General features: G+C 35.4%; 1 protein-coding gene and 1 long non-coding RNA gene across 2 annotated transcripts in view; one reads left to right on the forward strand and one right to left on the reverse strand.

The window, feature by feature from the left end:
* The first annotated feature begins 372 nt into the window (after positions 1 to 372).
* LOC140163340 (uncharacterized) overlaps positions 373 to 25,538 on the forward strand; it is a 104,609-nt gene continuing 79,443 nt past the window's right edge. Inside the window, exons 1-7 of the mRNA XM_072186738.1 lie at positions 373 to 461; positions 7,299 to 7,411; positions 10,595 to 10,873; positions 11,522 to 11,689; positions 12,683 to 12,952; positions 21,626 to 21,736; positions 23,144 to 23,413. Of these exons, the coding sequence (XP_072042839.1) occupies positions 7,303 to 7,411; positions 10,595 to 10,873; positions 11,522 to 11,689; positions 12,683 to 12,952; positions 21,626 to 21,736; positions 23,144 to 23,413 (1,207 nt within the window). The 5' untranslated portion in view covers positions 373 to 461; positions 7,299 to 7,302. The remainder of the gene's footprint in view (positions 462 to 7,298; positions 7,412 to 10,594; positions 10,874 to 11,521; positions 11,690 to 12,682; positions 12,953 to 21,625; positions 21,737 to 23,143; positions 23,414 to 25,538) is intronic.
* On the reverse strand, positions 15,348 to 20,004 carry LOC140162459 (uncharacterized). Its single transcript, XR_011860293.1, has 2 exons — positions 19,616 to 20,004; positions 15,348 to 16,301 (listed from the first exon to the last, which is right to left on the reverse strand). It is a non-coding gene; the product is annotated as an uncharacterized lncRNA (long non-coding RNA).

The following is a 25,538-nucleotide window of genomic DNA, read 5'->3' on the forward strand; positions in this document are numbered from 1 at the left end:
CCCACATACCATCCATAAATATATATAACCACCCACCCCAACATACACACACCTCTACACCTCGAGATGTAACGAGTTAGGTCATTTCATGGTCGAGTCGAGTCATTTCTAGCAATAGTTCGAGTCGAGTCAAATGACTCGAATCACTGTACAATCGCTATGGGGAAAATGTCAAGATCCGAGTCGAGTGATTAAATTTTTGAAAAGTCGAGTCTCCAGTCATGACTAGTTACAAGTCTAACTACACCTGATAATTGATATTGGTTAATAACAATTTTGACTTTTATCCGAATAACCTGTTCAGTGATCCATTTCATAGAGTGGTGCAATATATAGAAATATATAGCATTGTTCGCTCTTTGTCAACTGAAATTCAGATCGTATGATACATTTGTACATGTGCACGACGTTTGCATTTTTGCAACTACGTAGTCTTCCATTGGCCCGTGCAGTAAGCAAAGGTAAGCTTATACCGTAAAAAATCGCCTATGGGGCCAATTGACATTTTAGGCACAAGCTTAAAGTGATCTCCCGTAAAATTCACACCAACAAATAAGGGCACGGAACCTTAATTCTTGTTGGAATTTCAGAGGAGGGAGCTCTCTATTTGCACATGCAATGTACGCTAAGCCAAAGGAGCCCAAGTGCGCCATTAGGCGCATCTTTACGGCAACATATTTGCATTTGCATGTTTGTTTCACACATCAAAAAGTGAAAATAAGGTCAATGGTATTACCCTTACCGCGTTTACCCTCCTTCTACTTAGACAAATAACTACGTGATAAATAGTAATTAAATGAATACTCTAATACAGTTCTTGATCCAAGATCCGGCAATGTTCAAGATTGTATACTCAAGGGAAACCCCTTCACAGAGTTCCCTCTTAGAACTTCATTCAGCTTATCTAGATAATTTCCTATACAGGCTTTATATATCATTTCGTATCATTCTAGAATAATCTTAGCTATTTATGGCATATTACAGCATTTAATCATCCCATATGTGGCACATTACATTATTTCTTAAAATAGATCATTATACATCACCGCAAGCCAATCAGACTCATGACTCTGTATACATCAGTTCTAAAAATAGCACATTGTTAATGTTCAAGATCATGTATACCCAAGGGAAACCCCTGGTCTTCCACAGTCTCAGTCCAAAGTCCGGATGACTATGTTTTCACTATCCTAGCTGCTACGTTAGCGTCTTCCAAATTGTCTTCTATGTTGACCGTAAACTCCTCTCTCGGGAGATCTCTTGAGCAAGTTTTCTGCTCCACTTGACAGACAGATAACAGACTATGGAGACTATTTCAGTCTGCCGCTTCTTTGAGTCGACAGCTCAATCAAGCACTATTGGCTTTACTACAGCCTTTGGTGTATGTATTTTCTTTTCTCCAAAACAAGAACCGAGAACCGAAGTTTGAAGACTTCAATTATGGTAATTTTTGTACCAATACTGGCCTACATAAATTTTACAGAGTTCCTCTTAGAATTTCTTACAGCTTCTCTAGATTATTTCCTATCCAGGCTTTATATATCATTTCTTATCATGCTAGAATAATCTTAGCTATTTATGGCATATTACAGCATTTAATCATCCCATATGTGGCACATTACATTATTTCTTAAAATAGATCATTACATCACGACAAGCCAATCAGACTCATTACTCTGTATACATCAGTTCTAAAAATAGCACATTACCTCAACACAACCCAATCACCATCATTTACCTGTGTATTGTGATGTACCATGATTATTGGCATAGCCCCAGCACTTGCTACTGTGGTAATCATGACCATTCTATTCGATTCCCTTATGTTCCAGATACTTCTACACATTACTAAATATGGATTTCTTGTTCAATTTAATCATTAGAATTCCAGAATATTCCCTTTTACAAACAAATGGAAATAAATATCAAAACAAGTGAAAACTAATGTCTGATAACAAAATAATTAGCTTTTAATATTATGTCAATATCACTAAATAGATTCATCAGGTTTGTTGGTAAACATTCTAAATGATTTCATTTGAACAAAACCAAAAAGTAACTCACTATTGACGAGGGTGTTTTATCAGACAGGAGAAGATCATACACGTGACTAAAGAAGGAAGTCTAACACCAAGAAAGACAGTACAAATCAGACAAAGGGACTTGTTGTGATCCCGTACGTAGGGGGATTCGCAGAGAAACCAATCGAATCTTCAGAAAGCACGGTATAGCGACAGCCATGAAACCGAACACCACTCTCCGTAAAATGCTAGTGCATCCAAAAGACAAAGTTGACCCACTCAGCACCACCGATTGCGTATAATGAGATTCCATGCACTAACTGTAAACACTCCAACGTCGGGGAGACGGGCCGCAAATTTGAAACTAACTGAATGAGCACCAAAAAGAAACGGCTAGGATGTCAAAGACCAAAACCAACTATACCCGACAATCTCGCAATTCCGCGCAAGCAATCAGCGAGTGAACAGTCTAAGTGCGCCATTGCGGACCATGTGGACCAGCAAGACCATGTCATCAATTGGGACAATGCTAAGATCTTGTGCAAAAAGTGCGATGCAAATACAAGTAGAATCAAAGAATCCATTTGGATCAGGAGAAGAGGCCCGAACGTCATGAACAGAGACGAGGTGGCCCACTTCCTTAGTCACGTGTATGATCCTCTCCTGGCTGATAAAACACCCTCGTCGGCCGGGATACGTCCAACCGGAAGTAAGGATCAACAACCATCATTCTGATGATGCATACCGACCATGATAGGCGAAACCGTCAATAGTGAGTTACTTTTTGGTTTTGTTCAAATGAATTCATTTATAATTATGTCAATATTTTTTGGGTGGGGGGTACATAACAATAATACATAACTAAGGCTAACTTTCAGGCCTTTTTGGTCTTCCAGCCTTTTCCTCCATATGTATCGTGTTTGTATTTTTTTGATGTAATGTAATGTAATGTAATGTAATGTAATATAATGTAATGTAATGATTTTTATGGAAATAAATATGAATGAATGATCATAATAAAGAATAATGATAATACATGTACAATAATAAGTGAAGAACTTACAGTTAAAGCCTGGAAAGCATCAATTTTGGAAAATGCGATTATTTTTGACTAAAAGAATTGTTTTTGGAAATTAAACAACTATGGGAGGGTTGAAAAACGATTCTTCTATTCACAGAATTTTGAATTTTTCAAATCAAAAAAATGTATGTCAAGTTTTACAAAGAGAAAAGTTTAAAATGTTTTTTTTTTGGGGGGGGGGTGAACTCTGTATGGAGTTGTATGTATATGTAATTTGAAATGATTAAACTTCGTACTACTGAAAAAGCGCACATTTTGTAACATGAATACTTAATTTACTGCTATATAAGGGTAAATGCTACTAATAATAACGCACGCATCACCTAATAAATAATGTTAGCTTCACATAAATTATACTGATTTTATTGTGGTATTATAAAAGGGTATAATTCTGGTATACCATGCGCACATGTGTTTTAGGGTTAGGATTAGGGTTAGGGCTAGGGTTAGGTTAGGGTTAGGATTAGGGTTATGGATACAATTAGTGTTGGTTAGGATTAGGGTTAGGGTTACAATTAGGGTGGGTTAGGATTATGGTTAGGGTTACACGCAGGGTATTCCAGAATTATTCCAGAAAAACAAGAGCAGAAAAAGAAAGGTTATATGGTTTAATCCGTCATATAATAAGAACATTAAAACAAATGTAGGAGGTACCTTCGTACGCCTGATAGATAAGCATTTACCAAGAGAGAGTACCCAGCAAACACAAAAACGTTTTAAAAACGTTTTAAATAGGTTATATTTTGGATTTTGGTTTAGGTAAAAACGTTTTAATAACATTAAAATGTTGGGTTATATAAAGGTGAAGATAACGTTTTAAAACGTTTTGTATGAAAACACACTACAACAATATTTTTAAATGTTTTCAAACAATGTTATTGTAAACTATTTTTGCAAACATTTTTGCCAAATATTGTGTCAATACTTAAATAACATTATGTTAAAATATTTGAACCCAGCAAACACAGAAATGTTCTTAAAATGTTCTTTTCAAAACCTTTTAATAACATTTAAATGTCGGGTTATATAAAGGTCATGAAAACGTTTCTAAAACGTTACTGAAAATATTTTGGGCAAACATTTTTCGCAAAATATTTTTCAACTCCCCAAAATAACATTCTGTTTAGAATGTTTTGTATCAAGTTTTCAAGAATGTTTTTGGAATGTTATTAAAACGTTTTTATACCCTTTATATAACCCGACATTTAAACGTTTTCTGTAAAACATTTTTGTTTGCTGAGCAGTAGATTATCAAAAATGTTTTTAAGGTTATGAAAACGTTTTATACTCTTAATATACCCTTTATATAACCCGACATTTAAACGTTTTCTGATAACCTTTTATAACCTTTTGCGAATGATGTCGAAAACGTTTTGTGTTTGCTGGGTAAGCTGTTTAAAATATTCAACAAGAACAGTGTCAAAGTAAGCTATTATAGTTGTATTAGAAATATATATAGGCGCGATCATGAAATCCCGCAACCTGTAAATACCAAACGTAACGCCAGTAAGCCACCCGAAAAGGAGGGTATGCAATGCAACCAGGTAGAGGGCAAAGCAGCACAGTAAACTCACTTCAGAAGAACCAAAGACATACCAAACAGCTAAGAAGAAAAAACAACAAATATTTGGACGAATAAATCTTGAACAACAGTGAAACGTATGGGGTACTTTCCGTTAGACAAACGATCAAGAACTTCAATATGTGTTCTAGAACAAATAGGTCAAAATCAATCAATCAAAATTTAGCCTTATTTGGTCAAAACAATTTTTAAACACAAACAAACAAACAAAACTCGCATTAACTTCTATAGTGTGTTAACAATTATAGGCATATGTTTGTGTGTGATGTTATCAAGAAACTTTTTCACATCACATGTGTTTTATATTTGCATTCATATTCCTTTTTACTAATTTCTAAATAATATATTTACTTTTATACATGAATAATTAAGAAGTTTAGAATGTTTGGATTAGTCATAATTGAGTTTAAGATTGCCATTTTGTCTTCTTAAAGCGGAATCAATACATCTGGAAATGTACCATGTTTAAATCCATTTAATCCAGTAACATTATTTTTATGAGGACAGATTTGTGACATTCACCCACATATTATATGCAGCAAAATAGCCACAATTTCAAACCAGATTATTGTACAGAAATATTTGACAGGAGGGTTTTCTGCAAAGTTGAAGCTGAAATAATGTTGTACATTTGAAATAACGTCCACTTCATATTTTGGGGAGGGGTAATAAATACATGAATAGATTTTATCTTTATACAAGAAATAAAGACATATAATTACTGGCAAATTGAAAACGCTCGAACATCAGTATGAAAAACATGCAAAACACAAGACCCTAACCTTAAGCCACCTCGGTCGCTGTGTAATCCCTATGACGTTAGGGGATGTCATTTTCTTCGGAAGGGGGAGGGAGTCATGAATATGATTCCGTAGTGGTGAAAGGTGACCTGAAGTACGCCAGTATGACGGGCAATGTTTGTACTTTTTGCCGATATTTCTTAGTCTGCTAACTACTAAATTACAATTATAATTAAATTGTAATCAATTGAATATATGAATACAAAACCCACCCAAGTCCATACTTCTGCCAAATTGAGTTAAGCATGGGAAACTATAGACTATGCCATAATCAATTTTTGATAAATCAAAATACCGTAAACGTTCCCCTAATGGCGCACCTGGGCTCCTTTGCCTTGGGGGTAAATTTCATGTGCAAATAGAGTGCTCCCCCCTCTGAAATCCCAACAAGAATTAAAGTTCCGTGCCCTGTTTGCTAGTGGGAATTTTACGGGAGGGCATTTTTAGGTTGTGCCTAAAATAGTCCACTTATGTCAAGGGAGCTCATAGCGCCATTAGGTGAACGTTTACGGCATGTTATTAATCATGATGAACGCATTCAGTTGAACTCGAAATTATACTGATATTTATTACATCAAAATACTAGTATAAAATGGTTATGAAAAAGTTTATATAATTATATTTGTGACAGTAAAAGTAAAGAATACACGTGTAGGCTTGTATTATTGAATGCAACATATCATAATGGCATAACTAGAATGGTACTTCAATACTGATCAATTCTAATTTTAGAATCTGCCAGTTTATTAAACGCGAAAGCCCGAGTTAAAAATCGACTATGTACTTTTAATTTTAAACGGGACTTTGAACGTGCAAAGTCCCTAACACACATACTGTGAATCAAGTACAAGACGCGCTCATGCACCTACTTAGAGTTTAATATTCCCGCCAACACAAAGGGCGGTATAGTTGTGTACCATGTAGTTATTTATGGTAATGGCAGGTGCCCGGAGGATTTAAACCATAACGAGATCTGGGCGACCAATCACAAGCCAGATCCATTTAAGATGCATTACATCATGGCCAATTTTAGTAGGCCAGAAATCCGACAATCTCATCCATAGACAACCGAGTTAAGCAAGTTAACCACAATCCAAAGTAAGTAGTCCACTTGGGAAGCTAACAAACAGAGGGAGTACGGTGACTGAAAAGATCAGATGTGAAAATCTATCAATTGTGCACAAATTAATTGAATCAGAGTTTTAATGCAATAGCCAGAGTATGCACAATTGGCAAGTTGACTACGGAGAAGTCTAAATCAAGGAAAGTGTGTGGTTTATATTACATGGCAGTATGCTTATCAACATTATACATACATGTGTGCTTTATTTTGTATCATTTTACTAGTGGTAATCTCATTCCAACATTGTTGTCTTTGTATATGATTAAAAAACCCACCGAAGTCCAGCATTTAAAATGTACCCCCACGGAGTCCCTGAAATGCTAATCGTCATACCTAAATTAATACAGTTTAACACACTCATTTGCACGTAAAACTTACCACATTGACTAGGTCAATGAAGGAATTAAAATGATACACAGGTTTTTTTTCAAAATCACTTCCCATGGACTTGGGTGGGTTTTTAATTCATGTATTCAATTAATTAATTAATTGATTCATTATTAATTGCTAATTTTGGCTGCTGAGACTTAGCAAAATGAAAGCGAAAAAATAAAAAAAAAAGAATAATAAAAATTACCTTACGCCACAATACAATGAAGCCGGCGAACTGCTCTGCTATCCTTCAGACACAATTAATTTGATTTCATCTTATAAGTATGCTCATTCTTTTGTGTGTTATTATCATTTACAGGACGATGGATGGATTATTATGCTCCATTATACTCGGTTTTCTTTTGTCTAGCTCTCAATACTGGCTTCAAGCAGCAGGACAAGGTAGAGGTGACCGTCCAGGAACAGCACCAGGTAGTTTCTAGTTTTCATCATATGGTAAAAGTAACCCCTTCATAATTATGTTCATTTTGTTTTTAGCATCATTTACCATTACAATGGGTGGATTATTATGCTCCATTATACTGGGTTTTCGGTTGTCTAGCTCATTATCGGAAAGACCAGGAGGGATTTACTAGGTATTTTCTAAATTTAACTAATCTAATCTAAATATCAAGGATCATCACATTCTTCTTATGAAACATATGAAGCGGAATATCAGGTAGATTCTAATTTTATCGGATTATTGGTTAAATGTGAAAGGAAATCAAAATTCTAATATAAATTTACTCTAAAACAAACGTAAACACTTAAACGCATTTATACGGATATGTTAAAATCACATTTTCACCCTTGTGACCCTCAAATGACCTTTGACCCGATCATTATTACGTGGCATGTGTTGGGATTGATTGGTGATTATTGTAGCAAGATTCAATTAAAATCGGACAAAGTACGACAGAGCTACATTATCAAAACAATAATTGGATTAATAAATTGATAAACACTACATCGCGTTGAAGTGTTTATTAAGTGTTATCAACAACGCGTTTATGTTGCCAATATAAACATTTTTGGTGTGTTTATATCGACAACATAAACGTGTTGTTATATGGTTTTCACAATATAACAGTAATGGAAAGAAAAGTGCAAATGTTCGTTCGTCGGATGTTTGACGAAGTGACCAGCTCTAATGACTTCACTGTATAAACAACGTAGAGGTATTATAAAATAATTAATTAGGTAATACCAAATATGGAGGTATCCAAAAGCTAATTAGAAGGTTCAACGAATCAGAATACGATCCTGGTATCCAAAATTAAGCAAATGAGTTGAAGGCGGTTACGTGAACATGTACATTCTGAAGTGAATTTGGGTAAAAGATGTTTTATGCCTTGAGTCATTACGACTCGTAACAGTATTTTGTAAGAGCAAAAACAATATTACCAATCACTGCCTCCAAGTAAGGTGGTTAAATTGAACACAATAATTGACGGTGTTTTCATTAGCCTACGTCATTTGGGCGTAGCCTACGTCATTTGGGCGTAATATGGCTGTTTTAGTGCACCGGATACAAGCTCTGTTAGAGAGGTTGTATTGTGGGAACTCTACACCATCCCAGCCTGGCACCACTACTGGTGACAACACGATTATTATTTTTGGCGCCCGTAATAAGTCTCTGTCACAGATATGGCTTCATCAAATGACAGAAATGATGATTACGCGAAATTCATGTCGAAATGGGGATACAATGTCATGTAGACTACTAGTACATATATGTCCTGTTGGGTGGAGTGAATATAAGTTGAATTGAGAAATTGTTCCCAAAAAAGTACAAAATGTGTTTTGATGTCTTTCAAACCTCCGATGTGCAGACGGCGCCGTACTCCTCGAGGCATCGGTGGAGGACATAGAAAGATTGGCGACAGCAATAGATGTAACTGGCAAAGACATGAATTGAAACTCAATGTGAAGAAAACAAAGCTTCTGGTTGCAGAGGCAGAGGGAAAGGAGAGCAACATCACAATAGATGGAGAGGATTTTGAACAGGTCAACCACTTCAAGTTGGGCTGAGAACATCCAGTGCAAATTGCGCGAGGTATGGTTGATTTTCAGGATCTGTGAAATGAGCTGAAAATGAAACTGTCAAAAATACTGGTGTTTTTTGTAGTCCTTTGTTTGTAAGGGCTGGACTGGCCGGGTGCTTGCTGCTGAGATGTGCCTCTGGAGAAGAATGCTGGACGTTAGTATGTTGATATCAGTATATCCAAGTAAAACATGTAATTCATTGGTGATTAAAGGAGACAGATGTGATGTGCTGCTGCAACAATAGTGATGAGATTGATTGTGAGTGTAATCTGAAGACTAAGGATGCATTACTGCTGATCAGGTTTGTGATGACAACACAGATTGTATTGATGGCAGTGATGAAGAATTATGTGGTGAAACTACTGACACATAATAATAATGATGACAAGGCCCAAGAAATTATCAACAACCATAGCACCAAGAATATATTCGGCTTTTGTATTCTGTATACTATTATACGTTAATTTGATTGAATACTGGCACATTCTCCGATAAAGCGTTCAAGTTTGGTCTCGGGAATTGCAAAATTCCAACCACGAAGAATTCATGAAAATCATTCAGAATCGTAAACGTTCATAGTTTCAGAGCACAAAACAATGCATGGGTGATTTTTCAACAATACTTCATTTTTGAGCAATATTACTTGTACGCATTGGGGGTAACGTATCAGTGGTAACGTATCTGTGAAGCCCTTTCACACTTTTGTCTTAATCGTGCAAGTGTAAAACGTACTGACTTAATACCCATATTTGAGCAGTCCTCACCCAATGTATAAAAGTATGTTATGGTATTTGGCTTCATTTATCACAGCGTTTTTTCCGAGGGAGTAGAATTTAGGTAACGTACCTGTGACGACATGAACGTAACGTCAGGATTTTTGCCATTAATAGACCTGATTTTTTTACTTTGAAACCATTGTGTTATGTGCCACATATATAATATAACTATGGAGCCTGCCTGATCCATCACATATGAGAACATTCATATAGCTAGTTATTTTGACAGATTGCTATCCATTAGAAATATGGTAACGTATCTGTGAACAATATTGGCGACATAGTCTCAAAGACCTGTTGGAATAATTTAATAACCTGCGTTGTGATGTTTTATACTTTATAATAGGGCATGATACCAGCTAATGAAAAGTACCTATAATCCATTATTATGCGCGCATGTATAGCGAACAGGGACACATTATACGGAACGCACCTTGGCTGGCGACATGGAGGAAAACAATGGATATGCACAATCAGCTTTATTGTTTTATACTTTCTAGGCATGTTACAACCTCTAGCCCCACACATTTTATAAAGCAACTCCTAAGTATTAGTTCTATTAATAAAAGTCATTCTGACGAAACAAGTCTGAATACGACTTGAAACTATGGGCGACACAGATTTGGCTTTTTGAACACTTAATCGGAGAATGTGCCTACTAGTATGACATCATAATATGTACTTTTTAATAGTTGACACTTGATTTCCCGTATACTTGTTAATACACAAATTCCATTCACCTTTATAGTGTAAACGGATGGTTTTATTTTAGAGTCTGTTTTCTCACTTACAGTTGTGTGTGCTGAAGATGAATACATGTGTGCTGATGGACAACAATGTATTCCAGAATATTATAGATGTGATTACTTTGATCGCGACTGTGATGACAATAGTGATGAGGCTGATTGTGCATGTGAATTCATGTGCACTGATGGTGGATGTATCCGTGCTGATTGGGTTTGTGATGGCTATACAGATTGCATGGATGGCAGTGACGAAGATTTATGTAGTCAAACTACTGAAACACCAATGATGACAACACCCATGGAACTATCAACAACCACAGAGCCAGGTGAATATGGTTGACTTTGTATTCTGTACATAACAGGCCTATGCGTTAACTTTTTTTAATAGCTGACACTTGATTTCCTGTATACTTGTTAACTCTCTTCACGCGGGTGTCGACTGCAGACGATATGTTTCAATTTTTCTTTTTTTAATTAAAAATTTCAGAAATGTAAATTTTCGTGACCATATTTGGAATCAGCATGAAAATTGCATTAACAAGAGTAAAAACAAGCCTAGTATTGGCTGAGTAGTTCTTAAGATAGCTCTTGATATTTTGAGAAAAATGTCAAAACTTCAACTTTTTCCGTTGAAGCGCATGGCTAGCAGGCAGAGCATTAATTAATACACAAATTCCATTTACATCTTTGAAGTGTAGCCACACTACTGAAGCACCAATAATGACACTATCAACAACCATTACACCTGGTGAATATTTGACCTTTGTATTCAGTATAATACTTTTGTCTAGGTCTAAACCCCATCTTTCATGGCATGGTGTTTACTAATCATATGATATGTGGCAAATGGTAAAATAATACAAAGAATCATTTCCTGACATTTTTGGCTGTGAGTGATAAAATGTCTTGTGACTGTTGTTTAAATCTACTACTGTACTATTTTAAACTTATTTCTTACATCACTCTAACACCAGGTGTGACCACCGCTACTCTAGCGGCAACCACTCTGCCATCAGATGTGATAACTGCCGCTCCAACGACAACCGTTCTACCACCAGATGTGACGACCACTGCTGCAGCAACAACTGTCCTGCCACCAGATGGGATGACCACTGCCCCACCAACAATTGCTCTGCCACCAGGTAATCAATCTGGCACGCGATTAAAATTACAGAATTCGGTTAAAAACATGTTGAGTACGATAATTTGGAGTTTGCATATTTCAAAACCAAAATTTTGACACTGACCTGACAGTTTCGTATGTCTTGGACGACATACTCTTCAGAAGAATTGGTATCCCATAATCCTCTGTGCTGGTAGTAACACAGCTCAATCCCTTTGGGGCGTGGTCTTGAGGACAGGGTCATACAAGTGACTTAAATGGTAGGCCCCTCGTCTCTGTTCATGACGGCAGGACCTCTCCTGCAAATCCAGATTGATTCTTTGATAAAGCTAGTACTCGCATCACACTCCTTCTGTAATCTGGATTCGCAAGAATCCAGATTCAAGGAAAGGAACAACAAGTGCACATTCTAAACTTCTAATTTGGTGACAAAACTTTTATATAGTAAATGAAAAGAATGAAATATAGCTAGTTGAAAACTATTGCAGCCATACGGCACTAGATGGACTATCTAACCTGGGTACCCACAGAAATATGTGTATTCGTTATTTTATATGATAAAGACGTCATGACCTATATTTCAGGTATCACTTGATTCCAGTAAAGTTTTGAGAAATTTTCTTTTTCTACAAAAGCATTTGTTGAAAAATTGTACAATTAAGTGTACATAACATAACATCACATAATTTATTTTTCCTCAGATGCAATTTACAGAAACAATACACAGTAATGGTAATGTACAAAAAATATTAATTACATATTTTACAACTGTACAGTTACATATTTTATTTCATATATTGGCAATGGCGGACTTATGTTGTGAAATATAACTTAACCATTTCAGAAATATCGGTAATTTACGGTATGTTTTGAGTCATCATTTACACCAAACTTGATATCGATTTGAGAGTAGCCGCACATTCATATCACTTCCAAAGTCATAAGCCCCTACCAGGGAAAATCTACTACTCTTTATACAATATGTTAATTTATTGTCTCTTTCTCTTTTTAGATAACTACGTCTGTGAAGGTAGTAACTTTCATCTTGAATGTCCCACTGGTCAAAGGATTTCTGTTTCATCTGCATTATATGGCCGTCAAACAGCCGATATATGTAGAGGACCCATTAGAACAGTTAACTGTGCTTCCGACAATTCACTGGATGTTGTTCGACAACGATGTGAGGGGCAAGAAGCATGTGACATTCAGGCAAGCGATTATGTATTTGGTAATCCATGCTATGGGACTTTCAAATATCTGGAGATACAGTATTCGTGTGAAGGTAAAAAAACTAATGTGGAGCTTTGATGGCCTATTGTTAGTTCACCAAACAGGGTGTCCCGAATAATTAGTACCCAACCACTGGACACTTGAATTGTTATCTATAGCCTTTTACTACATTTATATGATAAGATGAATAAATGAATGAATGAAAAAATGAATGAATGAATGAATGAATGAATGAATGAATGAATGAATGAATGAATGAATGAATGAATTTCCAAAAGTGTAAAATGTGACATGGAAAAACATTTGCATGTTCGACGGAATAACAATTATTTATGGAATTAACTATATATTATTTGCGACGGCGTGTACAGCTTGTTTCATTATCAGGATATAAACTACACCCCTCCTAACATTGAAAAATATTTGTCTGCATAACTTCATATACAAAGCCAAACTTTTCCTGTTTCAAAGCATTCCAAAATGCTGTATTAAGAATTTCAGAATTTGAGGGGTTTCTCTCAGATTTAATTTAACAAATCAAAAGCTAGTTCAACGGTTTCAGTACCACTAGCTTCAACAAAAGTGGACACTAAGACAATTATGTATCCATTTTGATAAAATCGCAATCAATGTCATATAAATTATTGAAAAAGGAGAGGAGTTATTCATTTTCTTTACATGTGTACTTACAGACCCAATGTATCAAATCACGTAAACTTGTAATTTGTGAATATATTTATGCTAATTTATTATACCAATTGTTGGTCAATGACAGGAGTGAAGTTCGAGTACATGACAAGTAAATGGGGATTAAAATCGATTGTATTTCTTTCATGCCTGTAAACCAATCATCACTTTTCAAAGACAAGCTAAACGTGTTTACTAATTACATATATGCCTAACGCATATGTATGCTTTATACTCTTAGCAGCAATCGGACAAATCACATTGAATTACGTGTGGACAAAGTGAATTTTGACCATCGGAAGTAAAACTAGCACCATTTTGTTAATTTAGCTCCTTTTGCTTTCATTTCTTCATCACATACTTTTAGAAAGATATACATTTAGAATATGTAACAATATCATGAATAGCTTTTCTACAATTCGAGCAACTACCCTCTGAAATTGGGTAAAGTTGTTTTGGCCCACACTGTAGGTAATTACCTATTACTACAGCTATAATACAGAAGCAAACATTTTAAATTTAAACATTTTAAAAGTACTTAAAAGTAGCATAAGCAAGGCCTCTAAGACAAGTCTCCACATATATAAATGATAGTATTTGAACCTGGGACCTTGAAAGTATATTTCAGTTTGGTATTTTGGTAAAATGGCCAACTTAGTGTGTGACTCGCGTTACGCTCGATCATTATTTGATAACATGGCTCCAATTTTAAAGTTCTAAACATGCTCAATTTAATTTCAATTGTGGTAAGTTATATTTTAATATAACAGTAATGTAATTCAACTTTAAATGACCTTCTGTTCTGGAGTGGGGAAACTGGGGTGGGATTGTGGTGGTGGTGGGTGTTAATTATGGAAATTCAAACTTTGAATTTGAAATTTGAATCAGGAATATAATTTTCATAAATTTTATCTATAATAACTTGCGTATAATAATGCATGACACTTCATATTACATTTAACAGGTATATCAATCATTTTCTTGCATTTTAATAAAATATATTGTTCATCACTATATTGTTCATCACTATGTTGTTCTTCACTATGTTGTTCATCACTATGTTGTTCATCAAATCATCCCATTTATATATATAATATAGTCTACAGTTCATCAACCATAAGATTTTTCTGAATGCATCCGTAACGTTACACGCAACATGGATATTCCACTCCTTATCCAGTAGTCCGGTAGATAGGGACAAAAATGGTTTCAATTCCTGCAACTTGCTAAGGGATGTATAATTAGTATGAGCCTTGGGGAGGGTAAAATTGTGAGGCGAAATGTTTTGGGCAAGCCATAAGGGAGGGAAAGCAATTTTGGCAGGTCAAAGGAGGCAGGCAGGCTATTTTTGGCACACATTTATGGGGCAACTTTTAAATAAAATAAAATAAAATAAGAAATGCCGAAATGTTCCAATAATACACAATATATCTAGGTTGACAAATTGGGTTGACAAATTGGGTTCCTAAAGATTTTGCATGTGCTAAGGGGCTAGGATTGTTTGACAGGCCAAGAAATTTTTCGCAGGCTGAAGGAGGGAAACAATTTTTGGCATGTCATTTGGGGGCCCATAACTATTTCACAGTTCCTTAGCAAAATATGTCGAGCATTATTTAGACAATAGTTATTTCAAGATGAATTTTATGTAAGTTGTACTCTAAGTTGTTTGCCAGTACACAACTCAATATCCACATATTGTATTCTTTGCTAAACCCTTACTATGACTATCCATACATCACACAACATACACACAACAAATATAGCATTTTGGTGTCGGTTTATTGCTGCCAAACGAGAAGCACACACTGTGCCATGCTATACAGAACTAGGATATCATGCCTACGCTAATACAATAGGGCAGCCTACCACAGGAATCAACGTGATAACTAGGGGCTGCGCAACCTCAAAAAACTTGAACGCAATTTTTTATTTCTTATTTTTTATTTTTGTTGAACAAGAAAAATCTGAGGGCATAGTACTTGGCTCCTGCCTAGGCTATCCCATGCCAACGTGGTGTTGATTCCTTCCTTCCCGCTATAAACAGTCTTAATCGACCAAAATCCCACCCGAGACTAAAACTGGCTTTAATAAAATATTTACTAATGATTCTAAACAATCATGCTTCTGAGAAGAAGCAACTTGACACACACTACTTAAATTCAACTGCGCAACAGAATAGAACGTGTTGCCGTGATAGAAACCGAACCTGAAGTGAGGTTACTCACGCACTCTCCCACACAGGTATAGTCATACTATTACGTAACGCAAAGAACATCAATATATTCTTATTCGGGGGCTCTCAACCGAATATATTTTCATTTCTTTGCTAAACCCTTACTATGACTATCCATACATCACACAACAAATATAGCATTTTGGTGTCGGTTTATTGCTGCCAAACGAGAAGCACACACTGTGCCATGCTATGAAGTCCAAAGTCAGGGCTGCTGGCAAAAAATACCATAATCGTGGAAGTCAAATCCACCGTGCATTCCAACAGTTGGAACCACATCAGAGTCGTCACTCTTTACTAAACTTTACATATGAGCCAAAAATGCCAATCTGGTTAGTCGCTTTGATTAATACTTAGATTAACCCAAATCAAATTTGTGAAAATGGAATGGGCCTATTATTAAATTAAGAAATGTCCATATTGCAATCCTCGAATCGCCATGCTTCACAGTAACATCTGCAAGTCTTCCGCACATACATATCTGCAAAAAAATACACAAATCTGTGAGAAACTTAATAATGTCGTAAATGCAAATTTTGCGACTTTGAGTCTACAATCCTTACCATGCAGAAAAACACAACCCAACTCATGAATTATTGGGATGAGAACTCCTAATCCCTCCGAGTGATGAAGATAATAAAATCAAATTTCAAAATCTTCAGATCGGAATTGTCATGACTGAAATTATTGTCAGAAATAAGAAATTCAGCTCGATCAATCATACTGCCTGATATGACACTATGACCAATATTATCTTGACAAACTATATGACACTGCGCCTTAATACTTGTCTATATGACACTTTGCCATAATACCACATATACTGAATGAAGACCAGTCTTCTGCCTTATGTGGACCATATGCCATGCTAAGAGCTCAGAACTGACAAACCAAAAGTTTGCATAAGGGAACTTCTATTAAATATAGAAGATTCTTAAAAAGAAATAATAAAACGACATATTAGAAATGTACACTATTAACGAACAGTTGTAGCTCTAATTGCAAAGTATGACAACTTCTAAGATATCAATTAATGACAATCCAGGATAATGACCCGATCTTAACATTTTTGACGAACCATATACCAACCTGCTTGAAATTTGGAAATGAATATCAATCTTTGCTCCTTAATCCTTTAAAAAAAGTCCTTTCTCTGACGCTATTATGCGCAAAACGAAACTCCCTTAGGCACTAAAACGTTGACATAGACTACTGTATGACAACCAATCATATTACACGACTTATATAGCATTGATCCATTATATCATCTTGAATGAATTTATATGACAAGTGGGTCACAATACCTGCCTTATAAAGCACATTGTCATAATAACCCGTCATACTGTATGACTACCGGCCTCCTGCCTTATCTCGGACTAGATGCCACTAACATGAGTACATGACAGGATCTATGTCTCTAACTTACCTTGCCATACTGAATGACGATTAGCCATATAGAGCTCGTCTTGATTGTGAACACACCATTATTGATATCAATATCTTAGCATAATAGAATTGAAGTCATAACCTTAATATTATCTGGACTACGACACTATAATAATCTCAGACAAGAATACCAAATGATCGAGACTCCATCTGCCTTACATGGCACTAGGCCTAAGCCACAACCATTAGTAGATGGCAGCCATTCATATGAAGATATTACCCGTCTTTTCTGCCACTACAATATCTTGCTATATCGAATAACGACCAGCCAAAGAGCCAATCCTGTTTACCGTTAGGGCCTACCATTATTATGATCAATATCTTACCATAGTAACTGAGAAGTCATGGCCAGGATATCTGCACTGGGCCACTAATATCTTACCAAATGACCGCAATCTGCTTTAAATGAAAGTATAAGCCACTAGCATCTTATGATACTAAATAACAACCATTCATACCTGTCTAGTATTATAGCATTTAGCCACTAAAATAATGCCATATTAAAATCTATCTTTTCTGTCAGTTTAAACCATTATTAAATATCTTACCAAAGAAAAAGAAAAGAGCCAAAATATCGGACTTAATTGCCCTATCCAAGGACAACCAGTCACAATATTGTTGCATAGGACTATATCACAATATCATTCAAAAATGTGTAAATCTATTTTACAAAATGACAACCAGTCCTAAATGACACTGTGCTACTAATATAATGGCTTAATAGTCTGCACCACTATATAAACTCATATCAAGTGACCACCGGTCATAGAGCCCAACTGTTAATTTATTTTATAAGAATTTTGGTTACAGTAAAATTACACTGTGTGTCTTCTTTGACAATTATGCTGAAAACCAACCCAAAAACGAGGATCAGAAGTCATACAATCAGTATAAACCGCTTATACTTCACATAGGCCTACCTGTTATTTCTGTTTTCTGATAACGACCTGCTGTCTGAGAGCATCGATATAATATGATTACTAAAAACTCGTCAACTGATTGAGCTTATCTCGGTATCCAATAGTGATTGGATAACAACATCGGCTGTATGACATGTCTGACAGCAATAATTTTGCCGAAAACCATGACAAAACACTGATCCAAACTGTTTGGGAAAATCTGCCGTCCGACATCATTACTATTGCCATTAGACCATGACAAAACACCCCGGCAAAACACTCATCCAAACTGTGTGGATAAACCTGCTGCCTAAGAACATTACTTTTGCCATTAGGCCATTACCAAACACCCTACCAAACTGGCTGGAAGGAAAACTTGCTGTCTGACAGCATTACTATTGCCATTATGCCATGACAAAATACTCGTCCAAACTGTTTGGGTAAACCTGCTGCTCGAGAGCATTTACACTTCCGCCTTTATACAATGACCAAACACCCTTCCAAACTGTTTTGAAAAACTTGCTTTCTGACAGCATAGTAAAAAACAACAACTTTACAGATCTACTCACCAGAAACAAGACAGCAATATTTATCATTAAATTCGTGTCAATACATTATGTAGATTGTATGCCAGCTAATGTGGCTTACCTGTTAACACCGGGCTGTTAACTAATCCGAGGAATACACCTCTGCCTATTTCTTTGTTTTACAAATTTAGCATTGACCCTTCTACGAGGCTGAAACATAATTTCCAATGAAATATTGCATTTCCTGAATTACCAGGATTCCTGTAACTCTAGTATAATCACCGGGACATATTTAAGTCCATTTGGTACCGAATACCACTAGGGGCAAATCAAAGTCCCTGAACAACCAATTTTTATCGGATTGACTATCACCGTAGGAATTAAGCTTATTGGTGATGCTAACAATTTTTACTTTATTTGAATATGATGACCATCATGATCAAAAGAGAACACATCTATACCGTCTAAATCTAGAATCCAACTTAAAGGACCCAAGCGTGTCTCCACACAGATCGACCGTTTAAACAAACAAACAAAACAAACAAAACTTGGAATTTTATTATAAAAACTAGGAACATGGTCTAAGGTATGCGATCCTTATTGAAAAAATGTTTGACTCATCAAAACACTAATTAGATTCTGAAACTCATCGCATTCTAGCACAAAATAATAAAAACAATATCTAACAGATCGGGTATAAAAACTACCGCCTACACTTCTAAAATCTACTACTGTGATATTTTTCCAAGTCCTAAAACAATCATTTCTTTGGTTAACTCACCTCTTAATATTGGATTCCACTTAGAATTTGATCAATCCAGATTAAAACGTATTTAATAAATTATTGATCTCTACAAGAGTGACTAAAATGATTGATGCAAGAACACATCAGTGATTATGTAAATTATAATCATTCACTTAACTTGCTCAGTCCCCGGAACATTGTTCCGTCTTTGCTTCGTTAGCTTCGTAATCAACACTCGGTGATAAAGATCACGCTGTTAATTCCACCATCTCATTCTTCATTGTGTACAAACAGCTATCTGTCGTCTTGTATACTGTATGGAAGATAAAACCAACAATCATGAATGAAAATCAGAACTCTTAAATGCATTATTGATGCTGATGTGAGACCTACCTGGCATCTCAGTGGTGAATGCGAATAGTACATGCATTTTTTCCGAACAGCGCCGGGCAAACCTATATTATTACGGAATATTACCGACTTCTTATCCCTTCTCGCCTTATCTTGACTTTCTTGTTACTACAAATCGCCTGTTATGTCGATTAACGTACACATCATCATGCATCGTGTTTGTTAACTGAGATTTTTGTAACTAATGATATATACCTACTCCTTGAAATCTGATCGAAAATAAACCTAAATTAACCATAGGAATGCAAGTAGTTGCTCCATAACAACTGATCTCCAACTACTGTCGAGCCATAATAGCTCATAATAACGGTTTAAATAATACAGATACACCAGTAATTACTGCTATTAAAATAATTACGATACTATGATCCCAATTTAAAATACAGGGATATCGAACTACTTAACTTAATCACGTGAAATCGGAGCGTCTTCTTCCAGCCGCTTCTGAGTAGGCCTACAATGATGAACCAAGAAACTCATCGCAATGTTCAGGAAAAACACTATAAATATAGCGCTAGCTCTGTGGATGTACACCTTGCGTACTTGCAAAATACAGAAATGCTGCACATTTAATGAAATATACAGATGATATCGCCATAAAAACAGTCAACTATGGAAAACCTTTGTAGTGTAAATCAGCGGGAAAAACAACTGCGCAACAGAATAGAACGTGTTGCCGTGATAGAAACCGAACCTGAAGTGAGGTTACTCACGCACTCTCCCACACAGGAATAATCATACTATTACGTAACGCAAAGAACATCAATATATTCTTATTCGGGGGCTCTCAACCGAATATATTTTCATCTATTACAAGTTCGGGTATAGGTACAGTACTGCTTTATTACACAGACCCTAAGGAGGTCAAGGGTCTGTGTTTATAATATCCAATATAGGGAAGTTTTTTGACCATTTTGTATTAAAGTTGCTGATATCCAAAACTGAAATGTAGGTTTAAAACAGTTACATAATTATAAATATTACGATATGTAAAATACTCTTTTATTTGCTTGGACATAGTGAGTGTTATTTTGTAGAGGTAAACGTCAGCAGGACACCGGTCGACATTCGGACATTCAAAAAAGTGCATGTCTAACACATTTCTTTTGAAAACAGAGAATGCCAACCACAAAGAGGTATCTCTTGATAATACTAAAAAAGAACCTGACTATTTTCATGCCTACATGCACAGTGTCGCAGACAAGCTAGGGCAGTGTTATTTTCCAGCTTTCAAGCCCTACTGTACAGTATAATACATGTACATGCGACACTCATTATAATATCGTGACTCGCATTACACTGTGACTCGCGTTACAATTTTGAATAGTCTCTCTCTGGTGGTATAATACGCGGATTTAGGGTTTCTTTACCGGAAGTCAATTTGTGCCGAAATTCCTTCCCAAATGCAATATGCGTATTGCATAACAAAGAATATTGATTAACCTCCGAGCTGTATCTATTGTTATGCAAAAAGCTTATTGCATTGTGGGAAGGAATTTCGGCACAAATTAACTTCCGGTAGAGAAACCCGAAATCCGCGTATTGCAGCGAACCAAAAATCTTTATGAAATACTTATGAGTTATAGTCAGGCGGTTGTTCTTTTGTGACTTGTGTTACATGTTTCCAAATTTGTCATTTTTTATTTTGATAAGCTACGTATCAAACAGCCCTATCACAAAAAAGAAATGTTTTTTCTCATATATTAAATTTTTTAAATCGATGGAAAAAATACTACAGCTGATATTCAAAAAAAAAAATCATTGTAAATTACTCCAGCTCCAGCGACAACCGCTGTACTACCAGATTTGATGACCAACACTCCGTCAACAACTGTCCTGCCACCAGATGGGATGACCACTGCCCCACCAACAAATGCTCTGCCACCAGGTAATCAATCTGGCACGTGATTAAAATTACAGAATTCCGTTAAAAACATGTTGAGTACGATAATTGGGAGTTTTCATATTTCAAAATCAAAATGTTTGACACTAACCTGACAGTTTCGTATGTCTTCGGCGACATACTCTTCAGAAGAATTGGTATCCCATAATCCTCTGTGCTGGTAGTAACACCGCTCCATCCCTTGGGGCGTGGTCTTGAGGACAGGGTCATACACGTGACTTATAGGCCCTCGTCTCTGTTCATAACGGCAGGGCCTCTCTTGCGAATCCAGATTGATTCTTTGATGAAGCGAGTACTCGCATCACACTCCTTCTGTAATCTGGATTCGCAAGAATCCGATTCTAGGAAAGGAAAGCACATTCTAAACTTCTACTTTAGTGAAAAAACTTTTATATAGTAAATGAAAAGAATGAAATATAGCGAGTTGAAAACCATTGCAGCCATACGGCACTAGATGGAGTATCTAGCCTGGTTACCCACAGAAATATGTGTATCCGTTATTTTATATGACAAAGAAATCATGACCTATATTTCTGGTATCACTTGATTCCACATTAGAGAATGAATTTGGAGAAAACCTTCTGATAATTACAAACACTCGCTGAGCAGCAAGACCTTCCTTCTAAGCTTTTAATCCGATAAGCTGATTATCTATTTGTTTTCATGAATTGGAAGACATTCTTTGATGTATTACTGAGCTCAATCATCTGAAATTACTGGAGCGTGAGCCACCCAGGCTGGTGGCTCAGCATAGTATTTTATTAACAGAAGGTTTTCTCCAACTTCATTTCCTAATGAGTAAAGTGTTTTGAGAAATGTTCTTTTTCTACAAAAGCATTTGTTGAACAATTGTACAATTAAGTGTAGCGTAAACGGATGGTTTTATTTCACAGATTCATTTCCTACTTTACAGTTGAGTGTACTGAATATGGCTATAAATTGTCTAATGGAAAAATATGTATTCCTGAAGTCTGGAAATTTGATTACTTCAGTGACAGTGCTGATAACATAACATAACATAACATAACATAACATAACATAACATAACATAACATAACATCGCATAATTTATTTTTCCTCAGATGCAATTTACAGAAACAATACACAGTAATAGTAATGTAAAAAAATATTAATTACATATTTTACAACTATACAGTTACATATTTTATTTCATATATTGGCAATGGCGGACTTATGTTGTGAAATATAGCTTAACCATTTCAGAAATATCGGTAATTTACGGTATGTTTTGAGTCATCATTTACACCAAACTTGATATCCATTTGAGAGTAGCCGCACATTCATATCACTTCCAAAGTCATAAGCCCCTACCAGAGAAAATCTACTACTCTTTATACAATATGTTAATTTATTGTCTCTTTCTCTTTTTAGATAACTACGTCTGTGAAGGTAGTAACTTTCATCTTGAATGTCCCACTGGTCAAAGGATTTCTGTTTCATCTGCATTATATGGCCGTCAAACAACCGATATATGTAGAGGACCCATTAGAACAGTTAACTGTGCTTCCGACAATTCACTGGATGTTGTTCGACAACGATGTGAGGGGCAAGAAGCATGTGACATCCAGGCAAGCAATTATGTATTTGGTAATCCATGCTATGGGACTTTCAAATATCTGGAGATACAGTATTCGTGTGAAGGTAAAAAAACTAATGTGGAGCTTTGATGGCCTATTGTTAGTTCACTATGGTGTCCCAAATAATTAGTACCCAACCATTGGACACTTGAATTGTTATCTATAGCCTTTTACTACATTTATATGATAAGATGAATGAATGAATGAATGAATGAATGAATGAATGAATGAATGAATGAATGAATGAATGAATTTCCAAAAAGTGTAAAATGTGACATGGAAAAACATTTGCATGTTCGACGGGAATAACAATTATTTATGGGAATTAAGTATATATGTTTTTGCGATGGCGTGTAAAGCGTGTTTCATTATCAGGATATAAAAGATTGACTAAAAACGACACCACCCAGCAAACACAAAACGTTTTCGACATCATTCGCAAAAGGTTATAAAAGGTTGTCAGAAAACGTTTAAATGTCGGGTTATATAAAGGGTACATTAATTGTATAAAACGCTTTCATAATATTAAAAAACATTTGTTCATAATTTACTGCACAACAAACACAAATGTTTTATAGAAAACATTTAAATGTCGGGTTATATTAATGGTATAAAAACGTTTTAATAACATTCCAAAAACATTTTTGAAAACTTGGTGCAAATCATTCTAAACAGAATGTTATTTTGGAGTTGAAAAATATTTTGCCAAAAATGTTTGCCCAAAATATTTACAATAACGTTTTAAAAATGTTTTCATGACCTTTATATAACCCGACATTTAAATGTTATTAAAACGTTTTGTAAAAAACATTTAAAGAACATTTTTGTGTTTGCCTGATGCAAATATTTTAACATAATGTTATTTTAGTGTTGACAAAATATTTGGCCAAAAATGTTTGCAAAAATAGTTTACAATGACATTTCGAAAACATTTTAAAAATATTGTTGTAGTGTGTTTTCATACAAAACGTTTTAAAACGATTTCATGACCGTTATATAACCCGAAATTTTAATGTTATTAAAACGTTTTTACCTAAACCCAAACCCAAAATATAACTTATTTAAAACGTTTTAAAAACGTTTTTGTGTTTGCTGGCACTGCTAACATTGAAAAATATTTGTCTGCATAACTTCATATACAAACCCAAACTTTTCCTGTTTCAAAGTATTCCAAATTGGTGTATTAAGAATTTCAGAATTTGAGGGGTTTCTCTCAGATTTAATTTAACAAATCAAAAGCTAGTTCAACGGTTTCAGTACCACTAGCTTCAACAAAAGTGGACACTACGACAATTATGTATCCATTTTTGATAAAATTGGCACATTCAATGTCATATAAATACAATTGAAAAGGAGTTGATTTATTCATCTTCTCTTTCCATGTACTTACTGACCCAATGTATCAAATCACGTAAACTTGTAATTTGTGAATAACTCTATGTAACATTTATTGGCAAAAAATGTGGTTATGACTCGCGTTACGAAAAATTACCCCTTCCAAATTAGGCTTTTACTTTTTCAATATTCCTCCTCAAGAAGAGGCTGCACACAAAAGTTGATACCACTAGGCAATTACCTATTACTACAGCTATACTACAGAAACAAACATTTTAATTTTAAACATTTAAAATACCAAACTGAAATATACTTAAAAGTATATTCAGTTTGGTATTTTTAAAATGGCAAACTTAGTGTGTCACTCTCATTAAGCTCGACCATTATTTGATAACATGGCTCCACTTTGAAAGCTTTAAACATGCTCTATTTAATTTCCATTGTGGTAAGTTATATTTTAACACTATACAAGAGTAATGTTATTCAACTTTAAACATGACCTTCTGTTCTGGGGTGGGGAAACTGGGATGGGATTGTGGTGGTGGGTGTTAATTATGGAAATTCAAACGTTGAATTTGAAATTTGAATCAGGAATATAATTTGCATAAATGTTATCTATAGAGGAATCCAAATCCACGCATTCGGCTACAATGCACCCAAAATGTGAAATGATTCGGCCTTGGCGGAAATTTTAAACTGCATTCCATCACCCGTTGTATACCTTCCGCGAAAACACAGGTGGACAAAAGAATGATTACTGAGTTTACAACACAATACAGTTCCCTTTGTCAAAACACACATATTATCTGTTGAAGTGATATAATAATCGGATTAACTACACGCGGTATCTCTAT

The sequence above is a fragment of the Amphiura filiformis genome, chromosome 10 (genome assembly GCF_039555335.1).
Source record: "Amphiura filiformis chromosome 10, Afil_fr2py, whole genome shotgun sequence".
NCBI lineage: Eukaryota > Metazoa > Echinodermata > Ophiuroidea > Amphilepidida > Amphiuridae > Amphiura > Amphiura filiformis.